This window comes from Opisthocomus hoazin, chromosome 3 (genome assembly GCF_030867145.1).
Source record: "Opisthocomus hoazin isolate bOpiHoa1 chromosome 3, bOpiHoa1.hap1, whole genome shotgun sequence".
Taxonomy (NCBI): Eukaryota; Metazoa; Chordata; class Aves; order Opisthocomiformes; family Opisthocomidae; genus Opisthocomus; species Opisthocomus hoazin.
The window spans coordinates 60,497,688-60,519,863 of NC_134416.1; the positions used below are offsets into that span (position 1 = coordinate 60,497,688).

The 22,176-nt window shown below is 40.3% G+C and overlaps 1 protein-coding gene across 2 annotated transcripts in view; it reads right to left on the minus strand.

Moving 5' to 3' along the window:
• Window positions 1-22,176, minus strand: part of PIEZO2 (piezo type mechanosensitive ion channel component 2) — a 330,086-nt gene that overhangs the window by 107,616 nt on the left and 200,294 nt on the right. For both annotated transcript variants that reach the window (XM_075416483.1, XM_075416482.1), the window contains exon 7: window positions 19,537-19,750. In XM_075416483.1, the coding sequence (XP_075272598.1) occupies window positions 19,537-19,750 (214 nt within the window). The remainder of the gene's footprint in view (window positions 1-19,536; window positions 19,751-22,176) is intronic.

Here is a 22,176-nt window from a genome sequence, read left to right on the forward strand (position 1 = left end):
TTTGCATAGTTCCAAAGATATTGCATAGAGTTACCAGTAACATATGTCAGTATTCATTCTAAACAGTTTTGGTTTATTGACAAAGTTTTTCCTTCCACAATGTGTATGAAACTTGTCAGTTTTTACAAGAAACAGCTTTGGTTCTAAGAGAAGTTTAAGGAGAACTATTTATTGACAGAAAAAAAAACCCCAAAGCTATCATTACCCTGAAAGAGTAAACCAAATACTCTAAAAAAAAAGTTTATCTGCTGAAGGGTTTAATCATAAACAGTAAATGTCTAAAAGATTACTTCTTCCTTTACCTAGTAAGTTGTGACATCAAAAGGTGAATGAATAGAAAGAATGATATTCAACAGATACATACTGCCTGAAATCTGCCCTTTGGATGCTATAGAGTGAAAAGTATATAAAAAAAGGAGAGGTTATACCTGTTTGTTCACTAGGGGATTATGGCATGGGTATAATACCATTAACTGCCAGACCTAGAGCTCTGAAGCATTTTATTAAACAATTTATCAGCACTCACTTCTCATTCTGATTGTCAACATGAGCCAAAGGCTATAAACTTTAAGGCTTCTCAGAGCTTTTGGGCGGATCCAAGGTTGGAAAAGAAAAAAAAAAAAGTCCTGCATACAAAATAAATTGTTGTAACTTAAAGGAGCTGACAGAGCTCTGTTTGGAGCTGACCCAGCTTCAAACTTCCATAGCATCCAAGCACATTCAGGGCTGGTGTTACAGTTTGGCTCCATCTGACTGAAATTCACGCTGGACTGTATTCTGTTCATATTTCTGTCAGCGTAGGGGAACATCTTGTTTTGTCTGCTTTCCTCTCTGCCGGCCGACTTGTAAATTTTGCCCATCAATGATTAGGGCTGTTGAGTTCCTATTAGTTTCATCATCTACCTTTATTTCACAACAAATCCCTCCATCTTTGGTTCATATTAAGCTTTTGTATGTAAGCACAGTACAAATTTCTGTTTCTGTTTCACAAACATATCAGAATCAGAGTGAAATCCAATTCTTAGTGAAGTAAGAACTCTTTCCATTGGCGGTGAGTGATTTCCTACAGAAATGAGGGAAACATGAGTTTCTGAATGTCCTTGGACCCTTCTGTCAAGCAGACACGATCTTCATATCACATACTCAATTTCTATAGTACATAGCATTATTTACTATGAAGTCCCAAAAATTTGTGTTTTACTTTTATCTCCACTGAAGAAACATTCCACTTAATCCTACCAGTTAGGAGATTTTATGTTTCAGTTAAATCCTCATTCTCTTAGTTTCATTTGCTTGCTTCAAATTATCCATATGTTACAGTATTGGACTTAATTCTGCTCGCTTCTGGTCCTGCATTCACCAAATGCACAGAAGTTACAATGCATCTCTTCCCTCTTAGTTACCACCGGACCAGCTTCGTATTTATTCAACCCATTTCACTTTGTCTCATAAATCATGAATCTAGAGGAACTGCTCCTCAGTTCTGAATTCTCCTTGGGTTTTGAGACTTGTTAGTCACAAAGGTACTCAACACAACATTCTCTGTCTATCAAATCAAAAATGCACTGACGTCTTGGGAATGCTCATTCTGTCTGTTCTGGCCTCCAGTAAGGCTACTAGTTGCTGCTCATTCAATATTTATGCTTCATCATTATCTTCAATCATAACTGCTGATGCAGAACATTTTTCGGAGACATAGATACATCTTCTCTTATTCAAAGCTTTTAAATACACAGGAATGACTGCCATAAAACATATAAGCATTTACAGGAAGCAACATATATTCTGGCATTATTCAGTTCTGCGTACTTCAAGATGTCATTACATTCAGTATTGATCACAATCAGCTATGTTTGTGCCCAACTCTGATCTTGGTGTGACTTTGTCTTAGACAACATACTTGTATAACATCAGTGAAGTCAGAATGAGTCCTAAGAGAGGGAAATCAGATGCCAAACATATGCATGTCTGGATACAGAAGACATGAAGACACATAAAACAAATACTGAGCGACCATTTACTAATGGAAATACTTTGCTTTTCAAAAGATTGCATGTAACATCAAAAACAACTGGAGGTTTACAAGATATAATAGACTAATCTTTCTATTTTGCAAAGAAGCAAAAATTCTTTCTTTTCAAAGTCCTTATCAGCATTCTGAAAAATGCATTTTATTTAAAAAAAAAAATATAGTAGAAATAAGTTGGAAAATTTTAGAAATTGTAAAGGGCCAAAGGGAACTTCAATGTCTGACTGATGAATGCTCTGAAATAACACAGTGAAAAACAGTTATTAAAATAAAGATGATATCTTTTTGTCCAGTTCTTACTCTATAAGCTGGTTTTCCCAGCAAAGCTTCCTACTGAATCTGTGAATCATCCTTCTCGCAGATGCACTTTCATCTTTTGTGATTCCCTGACAAAGCTGTAAGCTGTGACCATAACACAAAACACCAACTTTTTATATGTCTAGTATTAAATATTAGAAAAGTAATTTCAATTTTAATTGAAAACAGAAAAACAAATTCCTTTTGCACCCACAGATATCTGACCTAAGGAGCAGCTGAAGTACCACATGTTTAATTGCTACAATATGTACATTGCTTGAACTTCTCCAGCATGTATTATTTATTACACTAATTATAGTATAAGAATTGGTGTTAGTAATTAGTCATAGTATTAAATACGAAGAAAAACTTACATAAACAAACAAATTAAATATATATCTCAAACATGGAATTATCAAACACTGTAAATACAGATCTGTTAGGTCTGTGAATTTTGCCTCCAGTAAAAACGATCTGGAATATTTTTCTTTGTAAAAAAATATTTGTCAGTTCAGATCCTGCATGTACTGATGTTTTAGGAGTTGATTTCAGACCAGGATTTGCCTCATAATTTCCAGGGCCAGGAAAGGAAGTAATAATTCTGACTTCCTGCACAATGTAGGACAGACTATAATTCCTGTATTGAAAAAAAAACTTGTGGTCCAATTACAGTTTATAATTTAGAAAGGCATCCAATCTCGATTTCAAATGATAGCAAATCTTTTACTGCCTTATTATTTTCTACTGCATATAGTTTCTATAACGGTTTTGTCTAGATCAGATTTCCAGTTGCTGCGTCTTCCTACAACTCTGTGTACTACTTTACATACTACTTCTCACTACACACCAGAGCAGGAGTCATCTTCCTATATCTTCTCTGAGCTTCACAATTTATAGCAACCTCATCCAATGATCCAGAACAAGCATCTAGAGTCCACCTCCACAGCACTGCACAGCTTTCCCCTCTTTGTACAGGCTTGGGGTCACTATTGGACACCACCCAAGCTATCAGAGTAGAAGCCTATATTTGCATGTTTATCCATATACATTTGGGCTTCTTTGGACAGTTTAACATCAGTTAGGAAACAGGTGAAATCTGTTTTATTGCTACAGTATTAGATCTGCAGTTTCTAAACTTTCTTCTATGAAGAGCTACTGGAGAGAGTCCAGCGGAGGGCTACAAGGATGGTGAGGGGACTGGAACATCTCCCCTACGAGGAGAGGCTGAGGGAGCTGGGCTTGTTCAGCCTGAAGAATAGAAGGCTGCGAGGAGACCTCATAAATGCTTGTAAATATCTCAAGGGTGGGTGTCAGGAGGATGGGGCCAAGCTCTTTTCAGTGGTGCCCAGTGACAGGACAAGGGGCAATGGGCACAAACTGAGGCACAGGAAGTTCCGTCTGAACATGAGGAAGAACTTCTTCCCTCTGAGGGAGATGGAGCACTGGAACAGGCTGCCCAGGGAGGTAGTGGAGTCTCCTTCTCTGGAGATATTCAAGACCCGCCTGGACAAGGTCCTGTGCAGCCTGCTGTAGGTGACCCTGCTTTGGCAGGAGGATTGGACTAGATGACCCACAGAGGTCCCTTCCAACCCCTACCATTCTGTGATTCTGTGATTCTGTAAACTGGTCAGTATAAAAATCTTGATGCACTAATACACAAAACCAAGGAAAAAATTCAAGGACAATTAAGCTTCCGTTTTTTTGTCCCAAGTAATACCTACTACCTTGTCTTCCTAAGGAACCGTTTCATCTCTTTTGTCTTCCTGGCATTGAGTGAGCATGCTGACCAGTTCCAGAAAATATCAGCAGAGACGCATGACATAAAAATTGCACTAAACTCCTCCAAGCTACCTGAAAATGTCTGACTGGCAAGCGGAGGAGATGGAGGTAGAGGTGGAGATGGAGATGAGGGTAGAGGTGGAGGTGGAGGTGGAGGTGGAGAGAGGAGGAAAGAGTACCACTACGGGACAGGATTTGGAGGCAGAGAGAGAAATCCTGAATTCATGACTACCAGTATTCACCACAACTATTTGGAGATTTAGAAAATCCAATCTGAATGCAGGTGAACTTAATATATTAGGGTTTTTCTGTTCCTTCAATTTGTCTGCAAGAACTTGGGGTGAGACTGTGCTGAAATTCTGACTGAGTTTGAGAGCTGCTACATTTGTTTAAGGACTAGGAATAAAAATTACATAAATAATGTCACTTTAGTGACAGAAGCAATTACCTTGCATATAGCACTTAGGAATATGCATCAAAATACATTAATATAACAAAAACATTCATGTTTTCTGCAGAAAGCCTCCAAGGTAATAACTAACAATGTTTTACAGACTCACTTCTGACTCACTAAGTGAAAGCAAAAGACATACAACAGCTTTTCTCATGAGTCTGATCAAACTCCTGACAATGTGCAAAACACACATAAAAAATTCATTCAGTGCTTTCGATCAAAGAGGACATGAACTGATTCATAGTGGCAGGAAAATGTCTGTTATCATGTCCTATTGATTACTTTTCCTCTGAAGGATCTGAGAATGCAGTGGATTCTCAGTCTCCATTTGCTCAACCTCAGTAGACTAACTACAAATGCTCATGAGTTTGCATGCTGCTTTGTTTTACTCTCATGTATTCTAGCCAGGTATCAGTGTATGGTGACTGACTTTGTCTGGTTTTGCTTCACTGGCAAACATAAAACCTTAAAACTGCATGCAGATTTGTCAAACTTTTTCCTAAACACCACCTACTACAAATCATTCTGGTCAGATGTATAAGACTACGTCAATAAAATAAATGCATATGTTAATATCATAAGATGGCTTTAAATGCTCTTCATTAATAAAAATCAGGAAAAACCCCACAATTTACTAGGAAAGAGTAAAGGACGAGATAAGAAAGAAAGGCAGCAAGAGTTCTAATATACTCAACTTTCTGGTTTATAGTCTTAAACATCCTTTTTCAAGGTGCTAGCGCCAAAACCCAGAGTGGGCAAAAGGCAGGAAAGGAAATCTGTATAGCTATTCCACGCAATGCTACACTGTTTGTTGGAAGCCAAAAGCTGCTGTTTCCGTAGGATGTAAAGGCAGGATGTTTGGAAACCCAGACCAAATGTTATCACGCTATCTTTTATCAAGAGAAGCAATAACGATGTGCGTTCTTATTGAGAATTGTGTGTTTAACTAGAAAAAAATACATCCATAGCAGGAGGAACAATCCTGAGATTTTAGGCATGACTGTAATGTGTGTTGTAATGCTGATCTCTTTTTAAAGACAACCACGCCAATTACTTTAAGGTTACTAAATGTAGTTTTACAGGTTGGAGGGTGTTTAAGTGGCACTGATTTAGAAATTTCAGGTCTAATATTGTAGCAGTACTACACCATTGATTTTAATTGGTAATTACAACACTGAGAAAACTTGCAAGTTATAGTCTCACCTCCACAGCTGCTTTGACAAAGGGAAACAGAAAGGTACAGAGATCAACCAGGACGGAAGAGTAATCCTGTTTTTAGCTTTCTCACACACAGCTGCTACTATGAGTATGTATACTGCATCATGAGTTATGTATACTTCATCATGAGTTATATATACTACATCATGAGTTATGTGTACTGCAATATAAGATCTATATTGTAGCACGATATAAAATCAAGATGGACTTTGGGAATGGAGAACTCAAAATAAACTATGGTTTTAATAATGTACTTAGAACACTAACATACACAGAGTTTTGTGGAAAATTATCAGATCATAGACGATACTTCACAATTTCCAAGACTTTTTTACAGCTATTTCAAGCCTTCTTCATCCAAATATTCCTGGCCTTCTTCATCCAAATATTCCTGTTCTTGCATGTAACATTTGCTCTTTATCCACAGTAAGCTGGGTGTACATTACAAACACTGACTGATATAAGCAGGAAAGATTATTTCACAGGACTTGCTTCCTGTTTCAGGAAAAGATTTACCATAGACTAATAAAATAAAATAAAATAAATTAAAATAAAATAAAATAATGATGCAAGTCTGTAACTCTTTGACATGGTAGCAGACTGGAAATTAAATCCAGAACAGGGCAATGGAGATTACGATTTGAAGAAAATGTCTGCATCAAGCCACTTCAGGAGCTGCATTTCCTGATTTAGTATTTATGACTACAGGAATTTTTTGCTGGGGCCAATACATACTGGATGGTTATTCACGGAAATGGCATCAAAGACTTCTGCTGTGCTGGGTTGGATTTGGGGACTCCATCTTTGTGTAACTTCTCTATTTCTGCTGGATTTTATGAACCATCTGACTCTTTATGTTCTCTGGATATCTTCTCTTGCATACTTACTTCACTCTCCTCACATGGAAGGAGAGAGGAGTGATGCCCAGTTGTCTGGGGTAGGCGAATGGACTATCAAGACTGACTGACATTCGAACAGGTTGAGCCCTAAAATGAAGAAGCCAAAAGTGGCCAAACAAAAGAAGAAAAGAAATATGAAGAAGAGGAAGAGAAGAGGAAAGGCAGGGAGAGGAGAGAGCAGAAAAAGGAGCAACCGTTTATTTACAAAAAGATAAATTTAATAACAGTAAAGCCCCAGAAATTCAGAAAACATGTAGTCTTTTTTTTGGGGGGTAGTGGTGATGGCGTTAGAAATCTTCTTTGTCTGCAGGAAAGAGGGCTGACATACAGGGACAAAAAGCAAAACTTTGTTTCACAGGCCAAGCCCAAAAGATTGAGATTCATGAAGAAGAGTACTTGAAATACTGAACAGGCTATGTCCCAAACTGTATGCACTGCTTGAAGCGTGAAGCTTTTTTCAAACATTGACTTACAGGAGGTACACACTCTTGTTGAATTGGAAAATGCCCTGGGGAGAAGAGGGAGGAAGGAGTGGAAAGAATTAAAAATGAAATGAGCAAACAGAAAATATCTTTTCTACACAGCCCTCTTAAAAGTCAGGAGACCTCTGTTCACACAAACCATCCTGTCGAGTTTTCTGTACTTGGATAGCAGAGCTACACACAAGGTATGATCTATAAAGTTCTATCTGTAAAGTCTCTTCCAAGGGAATCCTGTGAGCCACCCCCTGCCCCCAGTACATCATTTGGCGACATCCCCAAAGAAATGCATGCTGTTGGAAAGGACTCAGCCAGTCCCATGGTACCTCCAAAACCATCCTTGCCTTCCAGAAGGTTGTTACTCTCTAGGCTATAGGCTGGGAATTCAGACCACACTGGGGCTAATGCTCCAGGGTACGCTGAGCTGACACAACATTTTTACAGAAATAGTAGAACAGAGGGAGGAAAGAGGTGGGAAAGTTGGCTGAAATGCATTAAGTGTCTCATAGAATTGGGGTTAAGATGAGCAGGAGGCATTTAGTTTCACATGGCTTTTTAAGGGGAAAAAAAGAATGAATGAGAAAATTGGCATTTGTCTTTCCAAATCAGGTTTTCTAAGGTTCCACAGAGAAGGACCTGATCCCTCATGCCTTCTCCTCAGCTCAGCAGAACAATTGTGTAGGGAGATACTGCAGACACAATACTTGGTCCACAGCTGGACTAAAGTTATTAAATTCATGCACTTTGGAGTGATACAAGCTTTAAAAAGCACCGCAAGTAATTTTAGCACTAAAAGGCCCTAGATCCTGTTTTGGTTCACACTTGGATAATTCAGAACTGGCTAAGTGGAACTGTGCCATACTAACAATAACACCAAAATTTGACTGTTTGGGTCCAGAAGTATTATGATAAATTTCATCTTAACAGTTAATAATTTTTTTTTAAATATTTGAAAATGTAGACTAAGACAGGAGGTGTTTTCCTTCAGAGCGTTGCTATCACAACGCTATAATACAGGCATACACACAGTGAACATAGGCTTGGTGGCTATGTAGATCATTCTAACTTTTGTTTTAATGTCATCATATTTCTATAGCTCTTTAGCAGATGTCTATGTACTTTTTTTTTCTATCAAGTCTTGGTTTCCACAGCTTCTACTGGATCAAAGTTTTTCTGGCAATGACAAAACCAGCCCTGGTATATCTCCCACCCTCTTCTGAACATCAGTGACTTTTCTTTTAAAGGAAAACTGATTTCAAATGCGCGTCTATTGCATGAGAAACCTCATGAAAAAATAAGTAATTTAAAACTTGTGTGCTAATATCATCCACATAATGAGGACAGAGAGAAATTACCAGCCATTAATCCAGGAAGCTGTAGAGGAGAAAAGATAGCTTTAAGGGCTGTGAATTATATAAAAGCTTGCAAAAACTGTAAATACAACACAAATCTTAATTCAAGGAGAACAAAATGACCATATAAGCAGCCACAATAAAATCATTTTGCTCTCAAGTGAATTAACAACTTCAAAACAGGATGTTAAATAGTATCTGCTATATAACCTGTTTTTTTAAAGTAACCAGATAATGGAATTTTCTCTGAGACTATGTGACTGGAAGCTGTTAAGGACTGGACATCCATTAAAAATGACCAAACTTCAGACATTCAAATACTTCATAATCTGAAACAAAGCAGCTGCCCTGAGGGGAATTTAAGTCTGAACATGAAGATTTATGAGCTATATACCACATTTCATCCAATAACCAAGCTTTGTACTGACTTTCTATTCCAAAAGCTCGCAGTATGCTTTCACTGCATTAGAGGCAATAATTCCCCACTGTTATCACTAACAGTAGATGTGGGTCTCTTAATCCTTTGTTTACTGAGACAAAATCTATCTTCAAAAGCCTCACATGAAGAACGTTTACGCTATCAGTGGGTTTCCTCTCTGAATCCCTAAACTGTTTCATTACCCATGATACAGCTCAGCTGTGCTCTGGGTTTCTGGTGAGCATTGGTATTGATGTCGCTTTTCTCAGCATATCAGCAAGATACAAAAGCAGCAATGTTGCTGTAGCCTTTGGGGGCCTTTGCTGGGATTTCCAGATGTGATCATCTGCTGAAGAAATGTGCTGAAGCAGTCACTGCAGTACCTTTTCATCCCAATCAGGCAGCTGAGCATCTGGCAGAGGAAGGACCACTAGATAGGATGGCAACAAGAAGGTGAAACAGGGACAAAGCTGCAGAAGAAATTGATTCAGGGCCCCTGCCTCACACCTTAGCTAGAGTGTCTCCTTCAACAGGATCCTTCCTCCCCAGGACCAGCAGTATTACTGCTTCAACAGCAGCAGGCTGGTTCATGTGTTAGGTAGGGAGTTCGGTCGACAGTTGTTTGCTCTGTCACTGAAGTAAAGCTACTGTAAATGCAGCAGGGTTTTTTTTTCAAACAGTTTCAGCTACAAACCAGAGGCAACTCCAGGACCATGGAGGCTGCAGGAGCTGAGGCAGTGCTGCTGGGTTGAGAGGATGGAGAAAGAAACGCCATCCCAGACGAGGAGGCTGGTTGGCACCAGGCGTAGTGGTTTGCCACCCACTCTCCTTCTTCACGTACACACACGTTCCCTGCGACCACAGGGGGAATGAAAATCAACTCATACTGAACACCACTGCCTGGGGAAGGATGCCACCCAAATCGTGCCAATAAAATGAAAAATTTTTAATGTTTAGTTGGATTTTCTTCTCAGAGATTAAACAAATGAAAACTGCAGGCATATTCAGAAACATCCATGGGCACAAAGGCTTCCCCTTGCCAGAGGGTGAGCTTGGACACCTCAGCACACAGCAGGAGGCACGGCTTAACAACATATTTCCACGCCAATTAGTAACTGAGGTTATTGGTTTTTCAAAGTGAGTTGGCAGAGCTGCTGAAAGGATAGGAGCCAACAGTTTCACCTCAGAAAGTCTCACACAGGCAGAGCAGGGGATGTGAAGGGAGGACAGCCCGCTCCCGAAATTCAAAGAGGTAGTGCAGTCCACGGACAGCCTTATTCTCCTAAGCTCAGGTGCTGGGAGAAGGATGGACGCACTTACACAGCCAGTCCATCAAGTGCAACGCTTCACCAGAAGTCATCCAGGAAAATGAGACCATGCTCATATAACCCCGATGAGCATCAGTGTTTAGCAGGGTGGTACCATCTGACCAGAACGCGTAAGCGACCCAGTACAACAACCATGTAACTGCCTGCCAGCTTAGGAGATTTACTCTTAGAATAACATATGCAGAACAGAAATTGTTTTAAAGTGTAGCTCCATAGTCATTTTAACTTTGAGGTAACTTGGTCTGTGATCTAGGAACCCATGCACACAGACCACAGCCAAAAACTTTGAGATTTTTTCCAAGCTCTGGCTATCTGTGGGGGTTATGCAATTCATCTAACTTTTCTGTTCAGGAATTTTTCCACCTCTGAAATGGAATGATGATACCTTTCAGTCACACTGGGACAGTCTGCTAGGTTCAGTGATGCATGCAGAGGATAAAGAGATTTTCCACTTACTCAGCTGGTGGTGAAATGGATTGAAAAAAAATCAAGAGTGATTGATACCCAAATTCAGAGATTCTGCAGTAGAAAATACAAGCAAAGTAGATATTCTTTCCTAGCAGAGAATGCACTAAGGCAGAAATGCAAGCTATGATTCCCACTTGTTTTTAAACAGAAGAAAGAAAATAAAATAGCAAGATACGGGGAAGAAGATAAAGGGATAATGAACAATAAGGCCTGGGAAATGTGGGGAAAAAGCCTAATTAACTAATTTCAAAACCAAAGCTGTATAGCGTAGCTAATTTTAAATTAGTTATAAACTGTACCTCATTGGCTCAGTTTTTATCAGCAGGTTACCAACTTCAGCTAAATGAACATAAACCAGAGATTAAGCACATCCACCCTGAGCGTTTAGAGAGACTGACAGAGACCGCCTCACGTGCTGGCGAGGACTAACTCCCCTGCGTGTTCTGGACTGCAGTTAGTCAGGACTGCCTTTTGTCCTGCCTCCAAGGAATGTAGCATGATTCTGTTATCAATGTGTATGCACTCAGCTGAAAACACAACGAGCTACATAAATGCTGAATATTTATCATCACAATTTCTGGGCATGCCAGAGTATGAAAATAAAGGCTGGCCAGCAGACCCCAGGAAAACAGTATAGACAAGCTTTTAATGCCAAGAGAAGCTTACTAATTGTAATCCATGTCTCCTAATACCACAAAGCAATTAACGATCTGAATCCAGAAGGAGGGAAGGGGCTGATGTGTGTCCATCCTTTTTCTGTCCTTTTTTTTCAGGCACTTGCTCAATGATCATAGCATGCACACCTGTGTTCTTTAAAAAACATGGAAAGAAACTTAAAGGGTCCCTTCTTCGCAGTCATCCTCCGCATGTCCACACAGGACAGCCTGTGACAGGCAGGGAGTCCGTACTCAAGTGTCAGTGGGGGAATCAGATACGTGCAAACAGACACACAGTGGGTATCGGGGAGTGGAGCGACCCAGCTCCCCCTGACCACGAGCAGAGCTTCTGTTAGTGAAGAGGTGTGCTGGTCCAACGCAAACCAGCTGCCTAAGTGGATGCAAAAGTGGGAAAGCTCTGTTACGAGAGCGATGGCACACTCAGTTCAGTCAAACCAGAATCAGCAGGCAAGTTTATCATGGCACATCAGCACTTTTAAAACCTTTGTCTCTTCCCTCTGCCATGCTCACCCCAACATTTCAACGCATCCCAAGGCAGAGGCATGTCCGGCTGTTCTTACAGTACCACAGGGCTAGCTGGGGGCAGGAGACAGCAAGGAAGTGGCAATTCGCCAACATTAAGTCATGCAATGGTGAGTGATTTTTATGTTTGCAGCTTATGCTCAGTTTCCGGACACAGCGTGTGCATTGCTGGGAGCGCCAAGGCCCCCCTCTCCCCACTAATGAGAAAGACCTGCAGCCAGGGCCAGCCCCCACTGGGCTGCCAGAGAGCTCACCCGTTGCATGCGTGCTGCTGAAGTGAGACACAGCTCGGAAACCGGTCCTTCCCACGTGCAGAAACCCCTTGCATTTAAAAGGTCTTAGAACGTCTCTCGCTTTACATCCAGGGGAAGATAGAGGGATGCAAATCACCTCTGGTGCAACACCACTAACGCGAATAAAGTTGTGCCTGCTTCTGCCAAGGCTAAATTTGGCACTTTGTGCAGGGCCACAGTCAGGGTCAACGCCGATGGCTCTGCCGTGGGGATGGAGAGCCACCACCGCACAGACTGCCAGGGAAGCTGGGAAGGGCTGCTCTGCTCTGCCCTGCAGTTTACTTTCTAGTTCATCTGTTGCTTTTTTCAGAAAGTTTCAAACTTGCTGTAAATCCTGGCACAAACAAGAATTTGCTGTTTTTAAAGAATCGCGGTATGTAGCAAAATCAGATGAGTATTAACAACCACGTAAAGACCAGCAAGGGCTACAAATTCACCCTAGCAGAGCTGGGTACATCTGCACTGACTACTTCCCTGTTGTCACCACTGGACTTCCACCAAAACCTGAGCTAACCATTTTAAATCAATGCCGAGTACAACTCTCATATAAAGTGAGCACAGCACAGACATTTATTACATGCCCGCTGATGAGTGAATCTCCAAGGAATCCCTCTGAATAAGCGTTGAAAGAGGTGAATTCATCTTGGATGAATCTCTGAATGCCTGTGTGGCAAACACTAAGCTGGAAATCTCACAACAGTGAGTAGTTTTGCAATATTTCCAAGGCTTTCTTGCTACAACTGGGAACTCCACTACTGGTTCTCATATCGCTTTTGGGTATTCCAGACAGTGCTATCAGAATGGTTAAAAGTGTAAAACTCAAAACAGTTAAAAATTATATTACTCTTTTTCAGTCTTGTAAAAAGCTCAATTTGTAACGAAATTCTGAGTGAGGTTCACTAAATAGAGCTCTTTCTTTCTCAGTCATCTTGAGCAGTTTCTGATACACCAGCTTGTGCCAGTGAAATAAGACACTAAAAGGGAACAAAAGAATATCCAAGGCTTGTTCAAGAACCAGTAGACTTTCATCTTAGGAAGGTTAAACAAATGTAACACACAAGGTTACAAGATTTACTATGAGTTTTCCAGTACTCCTTGGTTCCCTTATTCAACTCTTCCACCATGCTGTCATGAATTCTGGTAACTGTCTGCTCACCAGTCCCAGCTATAGATGTGAATCTTTTTGGACACCAGATATACATTATTAGGTAGTTAATAAAAAACGAAGACCAGATGGACTCTGATGGTTCAACTGACAGCAAATGGACTGTTTACTGTGTAGCACAGAAAAATTTCCTAGCATAATATTGAGAAACACACTTCGTATGGTACACTAAATCCTGGGACAAAACACCTTGTGCAGAATCGTGCGATTCGGAAGATCACTTAGTATCACAGAACCATAGAACAGCCCAGGTTGGAAAGGACCTCAGAGCATCATCTGGCCCCACTTTTCATGGGAAAGGGAGCCTAGAGGAGCTCACCTACCCTGGGCTACCTCACAGTTTAGAGAGAGATTATGATAATAGCAAGGATGATTACTGTCTTTTGTCAACTGGAGTCTGAACTTGCATTTTTAAGCTGTTAACAGAATCATTCATTGCCTTTGCAAAATATTTTTTCAAAAAGAAGCTGAAGATAAGGTTATTAAAAAGCATATGGGCTAAAGTTGAATTAATCATCTCCTACACTGTGGTACTTTATACAACTAATGTAAAACTCAGCTGCAAAACTTCTGTAAGAATAAGGTTAGCTAACTTGTATTCCTCTGCAAGAGAGAAATCCTGTCTCTCAAACCTAATCTGGTCATAGTGACAAAGGTGGTGGCTGGTCCAGCATGATTTGGCGCATTCTCTGCAACTACAAAGTGTACTTTTTCTGATGGAGGATGATAGAAACAGAACGGCAGTGCAGTGTCCTTACACGGCATGTATCCCTGGGTCTCTGCCCTGGCAGCAGGTGCTGCAGTATTGTGGTGGTAAGTGGCTAAAAAAAATCAGGCAGAAGGCACAAAAGCTGCTGCAGCCAAAGGGCAGCTCAGTACAGGACACACATGAACTTCAGATACTCTGCCTTGTGACCAGGCTACAGGGCAACTGTAAAAACCTCAGAAATTCATACAGGGGTATGGATATTTCGCCTCTCAGAGGTGAGCCTCCTTCGAGACAGGTACCAAAGATGGCCCGCAGCAAACACTACCACCGGTTGCAGCCCAGGTGAAACACGCTGCCCAGCCCTCGGCTCCAGGGGAGCTGCAAAGGCAGCAGGAGCTCAGTGCCTCACCCTGTGGAGAGGCAAGATGCTGCCAACATGGTAATCAATCAGATGCATCTTGCTATTTTGGCAATATCTGCTCTCCTGCTCAGATTTTTTTAGCATATTTAGCCTCTACTTTAGAAAAAAACCTACAGCTGCATGTCCCACCCTGATATGACAGCTCCAGGAATATTCTTGAGACTGCGCTTACGCATTTATTCATTTATTACCCTGCATAAACAGAGCATTCAGGCTACAAATTCTAAATCTAGATCAAAGCTTTCAGGGAGGTTCAAATGGAGAATTTTGGACTGGACTCATCCTAGATAAATCTGAAAACAAACTGGATATTCTGAATCTACCATCTGTAGCAAATATCAGTATAACACTGCCCCCAAAAATAAAACACTCATGTAAGCAAGCTTATTACTAATCACTGTAAAATTTATTTTAAAAGTCCTGCTTAAAGAGATTTATAGGCATCTTTCAGATGAAAATGTCCGGTTGAAAAGACAGCCTTAGATTAGATTTCCCTACTCAGACTGCAACAAAGCAAACAGTTGTGCAATTCCAAATTCCCATTCACTTTAAGAAGATGTGAAATAACCTAGCACTGTGAAGTGGCTGACAGTCCCTGGACTCCTAGGTTTGCCTCACTTTATAAGGGTGATGCCTACCCATAGACGAAACCATTCCTATTTAAACTTTTTGGAACGTTACTTGCGTGAAAACTACCAGCAATACAAGACAGACTTAAAACTCTAAGAAAGCACGTCAGTTTTAATTTACAACGCATTACTGGATTTTTAAATGAATATACTTTTAAGCACAGTTTTGGACAGGAATAACTTGACTGACTGAGGATCTTCATACCACTGCACTGATCCTATTTCTTCACGTTGGCAAGGCCTTATCATTGACCTTATTACATCCTTTTGCCAAAATAAACAACGTCAGGAAGAAAGGAGGCAGCAATCTGAAAAACGGCAAACATATTATTGTATATTTTTTCAGGCTGTGGCACTGTGTACATAATTTCTAAAGTCATTTTAGCTCATTGGCTTGTTTTTATTAACTCAGGTGAAAAGAATTTTCTGGCAGAAATATGATATTTTCAGAGTTTTGCCTTGAGTGAATACATCTTGCTATTGTTTTCTCACCTCTGTAAATCACCAATTTTGCCATACAACAGCAAGACAACACAGAAGATACCTACTCTAAATGAAGTAATAAATAAGTGTGGAAATTTTATTTGACCAGCTGAGATCAGTTGGTAATTAATCAGTGTTAACTTATGCAATTAGGCAACTCCGAACTGAAGGGCAGGTTCAGCCTTACTTGCACTGGTCCTCCCACGCCATTTAGGACCACACTTTCCAAGGCAGTTAGAGCGCTGCCTTGAATGAGTGCTGCTCATTTCTCCACCAAGGGCTCGTCTAGAGAAGAAAAGATGTTTAGTGGCAGAGGTAGCTTCATGCAAGTTCTGCCACCACCACGCCTACCCTGACACATCAGCCATGCTTTAGGCTTTTCAGTACCCAATATATTTTTCAATCTGCAGATCCTAGTGCACACTGGATGGCGTTTAGGTGGTTGTTTGTGTTTATGTCACTTCTATCTGCCCGTTACAGAACCAGAAAGCCACAACAATAGATCCGAAACTCAGTAGGGCATCGGTGCCTTCATGTTTGCTAATACTATTATGGGAAATACACAGGACTGTATTATCACAGCATCCTACTTCATGGGGAAATACTTTGCTTGCATAATGCCATAAGCTTTCAGGGCAAAACACGTAAATTCATCAGATTTCAGACTATCCCTTCCAAGCAAACTGCTTTCCTCTGGTGACACTGTTCAGTCACTTAAAATCACATGCACCGAATTTTGAGCTGAAGGTTCTTAAAAGGAAGGAGCAGCACAAGGGCGACACAATTCTTAGCTGAAAGATACCGTTGACTTGAGATTTTCCAGCTTGTTTGGGTATAGTTTAATTTACAGAATCACAGAATCACAGAATAGTAGGGGTTGGAAGGGACCTCTGTGGGTCATCTAGTCCAACCCCCCCGCCGAAGCAGGGTCACCTACAGCAGGCTGCACAGGACCTTGTCCAGGCGGGTCTTGAATATCTCCAGAGAAGGAGACTCCACAACCTCCCTGGGCAGCCTGTTCCAGTGCTCCGTCACCCTCAGAGAGAAGTTCCTCCTCATGTTCAGACGGAACTTCCTGTGCCTCAGTTTGTGCCCATTACCCCTTGTCCTGTCACTGGGCACCACTGAAAAGAGCTTGGCCCCATCCTCCTGAAATTAATTGATACAGTGGTAAACTGAGTGCATTACTACTCAGAGACAACACATTTTTAATTGATCAGAAACAACTTGTACATTTCTTGTGAACTTGAAAACTCAAACCCAGAAACACCAATGTTATCAGCTTTTTAAAACACCAGCCTTACACTCTGCAGAGAGAAATAATATCCTCCATCAGCCCAACAGCAGTAATTTTTACATCTGCCCTTCCATTTGAGGAGAGCTTAACCTGGGGATCGAGGCCTCAAAATTTTAAGGGAAATGAAAGCCCTTCTTCCTTATGCTTCAGGTCCCCTTCTTATATGGATAAATGTCCATTTGTAATGGCACTAAAGCTAACACAAGCAAATATATGTATCTGTGTGCTGTATTTTTTTTCATACAGTGAGTTTCTTGCAATTAAATAAGGAGAGCTCACACAACTGAGTAAGCATGAGAACAATCTGCTGTTCTCCTCTTGAAAAAATATGTTAAACAGCATATTCTGGGTGAGAATAGCACAGAAGAATTTGGGGAATCAGATTCTTTTCTCAGCATATAACTTACCTGTGGAAGCTCCCCACTAGCACTAATGGGAACTCTGCATATTTAGCTCTGCTTCAAACCAAGAGGGTACATAAAATAGCAAGGTATCAAATTTCTTCTAGGATGAAAAATGCTAAAATATTTTTTTCCACCATTCCAGTACACATGTCTCTCGTTTTCCTCCCCTAGCCACTGCTTATATACCAGTCCTACTCCAGTCATTGGAAGTCATATTAGTGGCTTTTCCTCACACTCAGATTTGCACTTCCAAACACTGGTAACACCTGTCTTGATGCTCTTCAAATGCATCTCCCTAACAGTAGATCAAAGTAAATCCACAGCAGAAACAACTTCAATTAAAGCAACATGGAAGATCTATTTACTGCACCTTCCGATGAGTTGCCATCAGTGATTCGTATACTCAGACGAATAATTTAGTACATCACAACAAGTAATTTAGAACATCAGTCCCTCACATGATATCGTATGTAAAATGTAGAGTACCCAACAGTACCAGTTCAAAAGAAAGTCTGCAAGAAGATAACATTATTTTCTGCTTACAAAAAGGTCAGTGCATATTCCAAAGTCCAACACTGGGACTTTTTAAAATCCAAACTCTGAAGGTGCTTTTTCTTTTACAATGGGGCAGAGGCAACTTACTTGCAACCAGATTTTTTCATTTTGAATATTAGTGACTAAGTTAAAGTGGCACATTTGTACTGAATGAAATTTTATCATAAAATGTAGAATTACACTATTTGCCAAAAAATAAGTTATTATAAATAAGTTTGAGATTAAATTAATCAAAAATTAAAGTAAATTAAAATTAAAATAGTTAAAAATTAATAATTAAAATATTAAAAAGAAAAAAGGGACTTTCATGAATTATGTGTATGAAGAGAGTTTCACATATTCTAGCAAAATGTTATGAAACACATACTTCCTCTCCTTGAGAAAATGTTATTGCTGTCTGGTGCTAAAACATTGTGAGATTATATCCACATAGCCAAATAGCCGAGACTTCTGAAGCCATGTTTTCTTTGTTTTCTTTATACACGGAGAAGGTAATATACAGGTTTGAGGGAAGCTGTGAGTATTTTAGCTACTTAGTACTACAAATCATCCATTCTCCTACCTTGACCTCTAGGTGGCACAAAAGAACCTAAACAAAGCAGGCCTTTTCCCAGTTTTCAGTCAATGTTATGCCCTCCCCATCAGCCTCCCCAAGTTAGCAACTCCAACGTCACAAAATATACATCTATTAACCTGTATAAATAAAATGTCAAAACAAGTATTAAAGTACCAGCTACTGTAGCTAGGCAGCTCATTTGTTACTGCTTTTAATGGTGCATTGAGATATAAATCATTAATTGATTCTCCCCAGTACACCTAATATCCTTTCTTTCACCTTCTACTTAGAATACTTAAAAGGAACAGTAAGCTTACTAGGAACAAAGTTATGGTTTACATTTAGTTTCATGTAAGGATTACTACAACACTAAAAATACATACCATAAAACCAATTTGCAATCATAATCCAGCACAAAAAAAGAGTAGCAATGAGTAAAATGCATCCATTACTTCATCTTATTTTAGATTACGGTATAAAAGCACGTAAACAAATCAAAGGTTCAGTGAAATCACATCCAATCAATATTTACTGCAGAAGTAACTAGAAATGCTGCTTTTTGACTTAAGAGATGATATGATCACCGGCATGTTCTGCACGACCACAGGGAATTTTTGCATTAACAGTCTATACGCACAGCAGGTGAAGGGCCAGAGCAGCCCTCAGCATCTGCACACAATGACAGCACCACACATGCATTTTGCCCCAGTAAAGACACTACAAGCTTAGACCTCAGAACACTTCTTTTCCTCTGCCGAAAACATGCATGTGTGCACTGCCTTTGCCTCAATGCTGCCACTGGTTTCCTTTAACTCCTATCTCAGTCAAACCATTCTCACTCACATCTGAGGATCACTCTGAACAAAACAAAACTCACCTTCCCCTCCTAACCTGCCCTAGCTCTCTGAGCACGACTGCCCTGACGGGACTTCTCTCTGTCATCCAAAACCACTCAGTCTGAAACGCTTTGACTCTTTCAAGACTGAACATGAAGCCACACATAAAATTTGTCAAAGCATTATGTGGAAGACCGTTTGTATCAACATGTGACAACAAATCATCACATCATATGCCCACAATTAAACAGGAAAGGAATTCTCTCACCTGGCATAGAAATCTTTTGGTGGAACAACCTCCTGAAAGAACTGTAGCTGGTACAGGTAAAGTCCAATTAAGTGTCCCGCACTGAATATAGCCATTAACACACAGAGACAGCTGAATATCAGCGGATCAAATGCTTGGCAACAGGACCACCATGTGCACAGGCCCAGAAATACAAAGAAATACACAGCTGATGTCAAAGATGGCACCATCATACCTGTGAAAATAAAAAAATGGGGGTCAGAAAGGTATAGGAGCATCAGCATTTCTTAAACCTGAAGTCTGACAAGAAATGTGTTAGACAATTTAATCCAATTAGTGTTTATGCTAATTATTCCAATTAGCTCTTAAGACTGATATTAGCTTTGAGACTAGAAGAAAAGGATTCTCTTTTTTTTTTTTTGTTCAATTCACTTATGGCATACCTTAGCACTTAGTACACAACCACTGTCCAGACCTTCCTCCAAGATGAAATCTTCTCTTTGTAAAGATGTTTCACAAAGCATGGAGAAAACCAGCAACGTGGCTGCAAGGCCAGCCAACAGAGACACTGTGCCTGAGAGTGCCAATGTGTTAGATTTTAAACTGAAATTTAAGTAAAAGATGCTAAAATCGCATGATGGGTGAACAGTGAAAAGCCTTCTCATATAAATTTGAGGTATATTGAGTTATTAAAAATTAAAAAAACCATGATGTATATACTGAAAATAAAAGGTGTCTGGAGGTAAATGTTTGATTTTTCTGAATTTTTAACTCAGACACTTGTAATTTACATATGAAAAAGACTCTGCTGTCTTACATACATGTATTAGTTTTACCCTCACACATGTAGCAGAGTATTTCACTTGTAGTGAAGGAGACCCAGTGCTCTGTGGCTAGCCTACAAAAATAAGTGAGGAAGCAAGGAAGACATACATGTCTAACAGTGGAGACCAGGAGAAAATGATACAAGAGAGCTTACATCCAGCGTAGCCGTCCAGTGGAGTCTCTAAAGTAATGGTACTGAAGCTAATAGCGATGTTGCTTCAATTTCTTTTCAAGTTTTTCACCAGAGCATGTCCTCTGAGACAGATCTGCAGGCTCTTGGTGGCCCGTGACCCCGGTACGCCCACGGGCCCTGCAGCTGGGCCGGCCACGCGGCAGGAGGACTTGCGCCTTGCCAAGCGCCGGCTCACCCTGTGCATTTCTACCCGCAGCCTCCGCAGAGCAGAGTCCATGCAAGAGGGAAGGAGCGAGGGAGGGTCTTGGGACATAGTGGGCTTCGCGCTGGATGTTATTGGCAGAAATTGTCAAAAGATGTGGTGGTCACAACCATGTAATGGTGGACAAAATATGTGTGCTGTAAGGACTCTCATCCATGGTCATTTTGTCTGAGCTTCATCATTGCATCCTTTCACATTGTACTTTAGACCAAGTCTTCAGACTAGGGTGCTTTGCCTCTGCTCCAGCGAGTAACCTGCTGGTGTTTTCATAGGCTCAGAGATATAAAAGCATGACAGGACCACAGCAATCATCTATTCCAACTGCCTGCGTGATGGAGGCTGTAAAACTTCACCCAGCAATTTCTGCCTCAAGGTTGTAACTATTTCCTTTCTTCTTTCAAAGAGATACTTTGTCTTCATTTAAGCCCTTTAGGAGAACACACTATATCCATAAAAAAAGTTGTTTATCATGGCCAATTACTCTGCCTGTGAAAAATTCAACATTTATTTCTGATCTGAAATTGCCTAGTTTTACCACTTAACTATTGGCTCATATTATAACTTCTACTAAATGAGATGTCTGTTAAAAAAATGTAGGCACTTTGTACCTTTGTCAGTACTTTAAGGCTGCAGTCAATTCACCATCTTTTTTTTTCTTGGCATGGTAAGTAAGGAAGTATTTAACTAATTAAGCTCAAGGTTTCTCTCTGGAATACAGGCTTCCCAGACCTCGAGTCCTTTTTCAAGTCTCCTCCAAACACCTTCCAGCTCTCAGCATGTGTTGGAGTCCAGCAGACAAGCTGCCCAACGCCACTCAGAAGAAACTGACCCTGCCGCTGCTGTGTGATCCTTTCACTTCATCCTCCCTAGGTGATCTTCACCCATGCAACTTCAGAATGGCACTGAAACCACGGTTATTTGTCCATACTTACCACACTTTTTTTTTTAATGGCACCTCTCTCCACTAATGTCAGGCACCATGGTGATCCACATAACCTATTTTTTTTCCCTTTTTTAGATGTATTACTTTGCGTTTGGCCACATGTAAGGCTGCCAGATAATCTTACCTTAGTGAAAGAGCCTGTCTTACTGAAAAAGCCACAGCTGACCAGTCCTCGTCATTCAATACCAACTATTTTTTGTACTATCGTTTTATACTTCATATACTACTATATTTATGTTAAGTATACACTTGGCGTTTATACATAAGAATTCAAACGTGAGTAGGTAGACAACGGTGATTTACAATTGTATGATGCAATTTTAAATTCATTCATTACAACCTACTGTGATTTTGTGCACTTCCATTATGTCTGTAGCTGATTATGTGGTACTAAATCAAATGTCTTAAAAAAGTTGGTCATATCATACCAAAACAGCTACTTTACTAACCAACATAAAAGTCACATCAAAAACCAACATGAAGTCTGCTTATCACTCT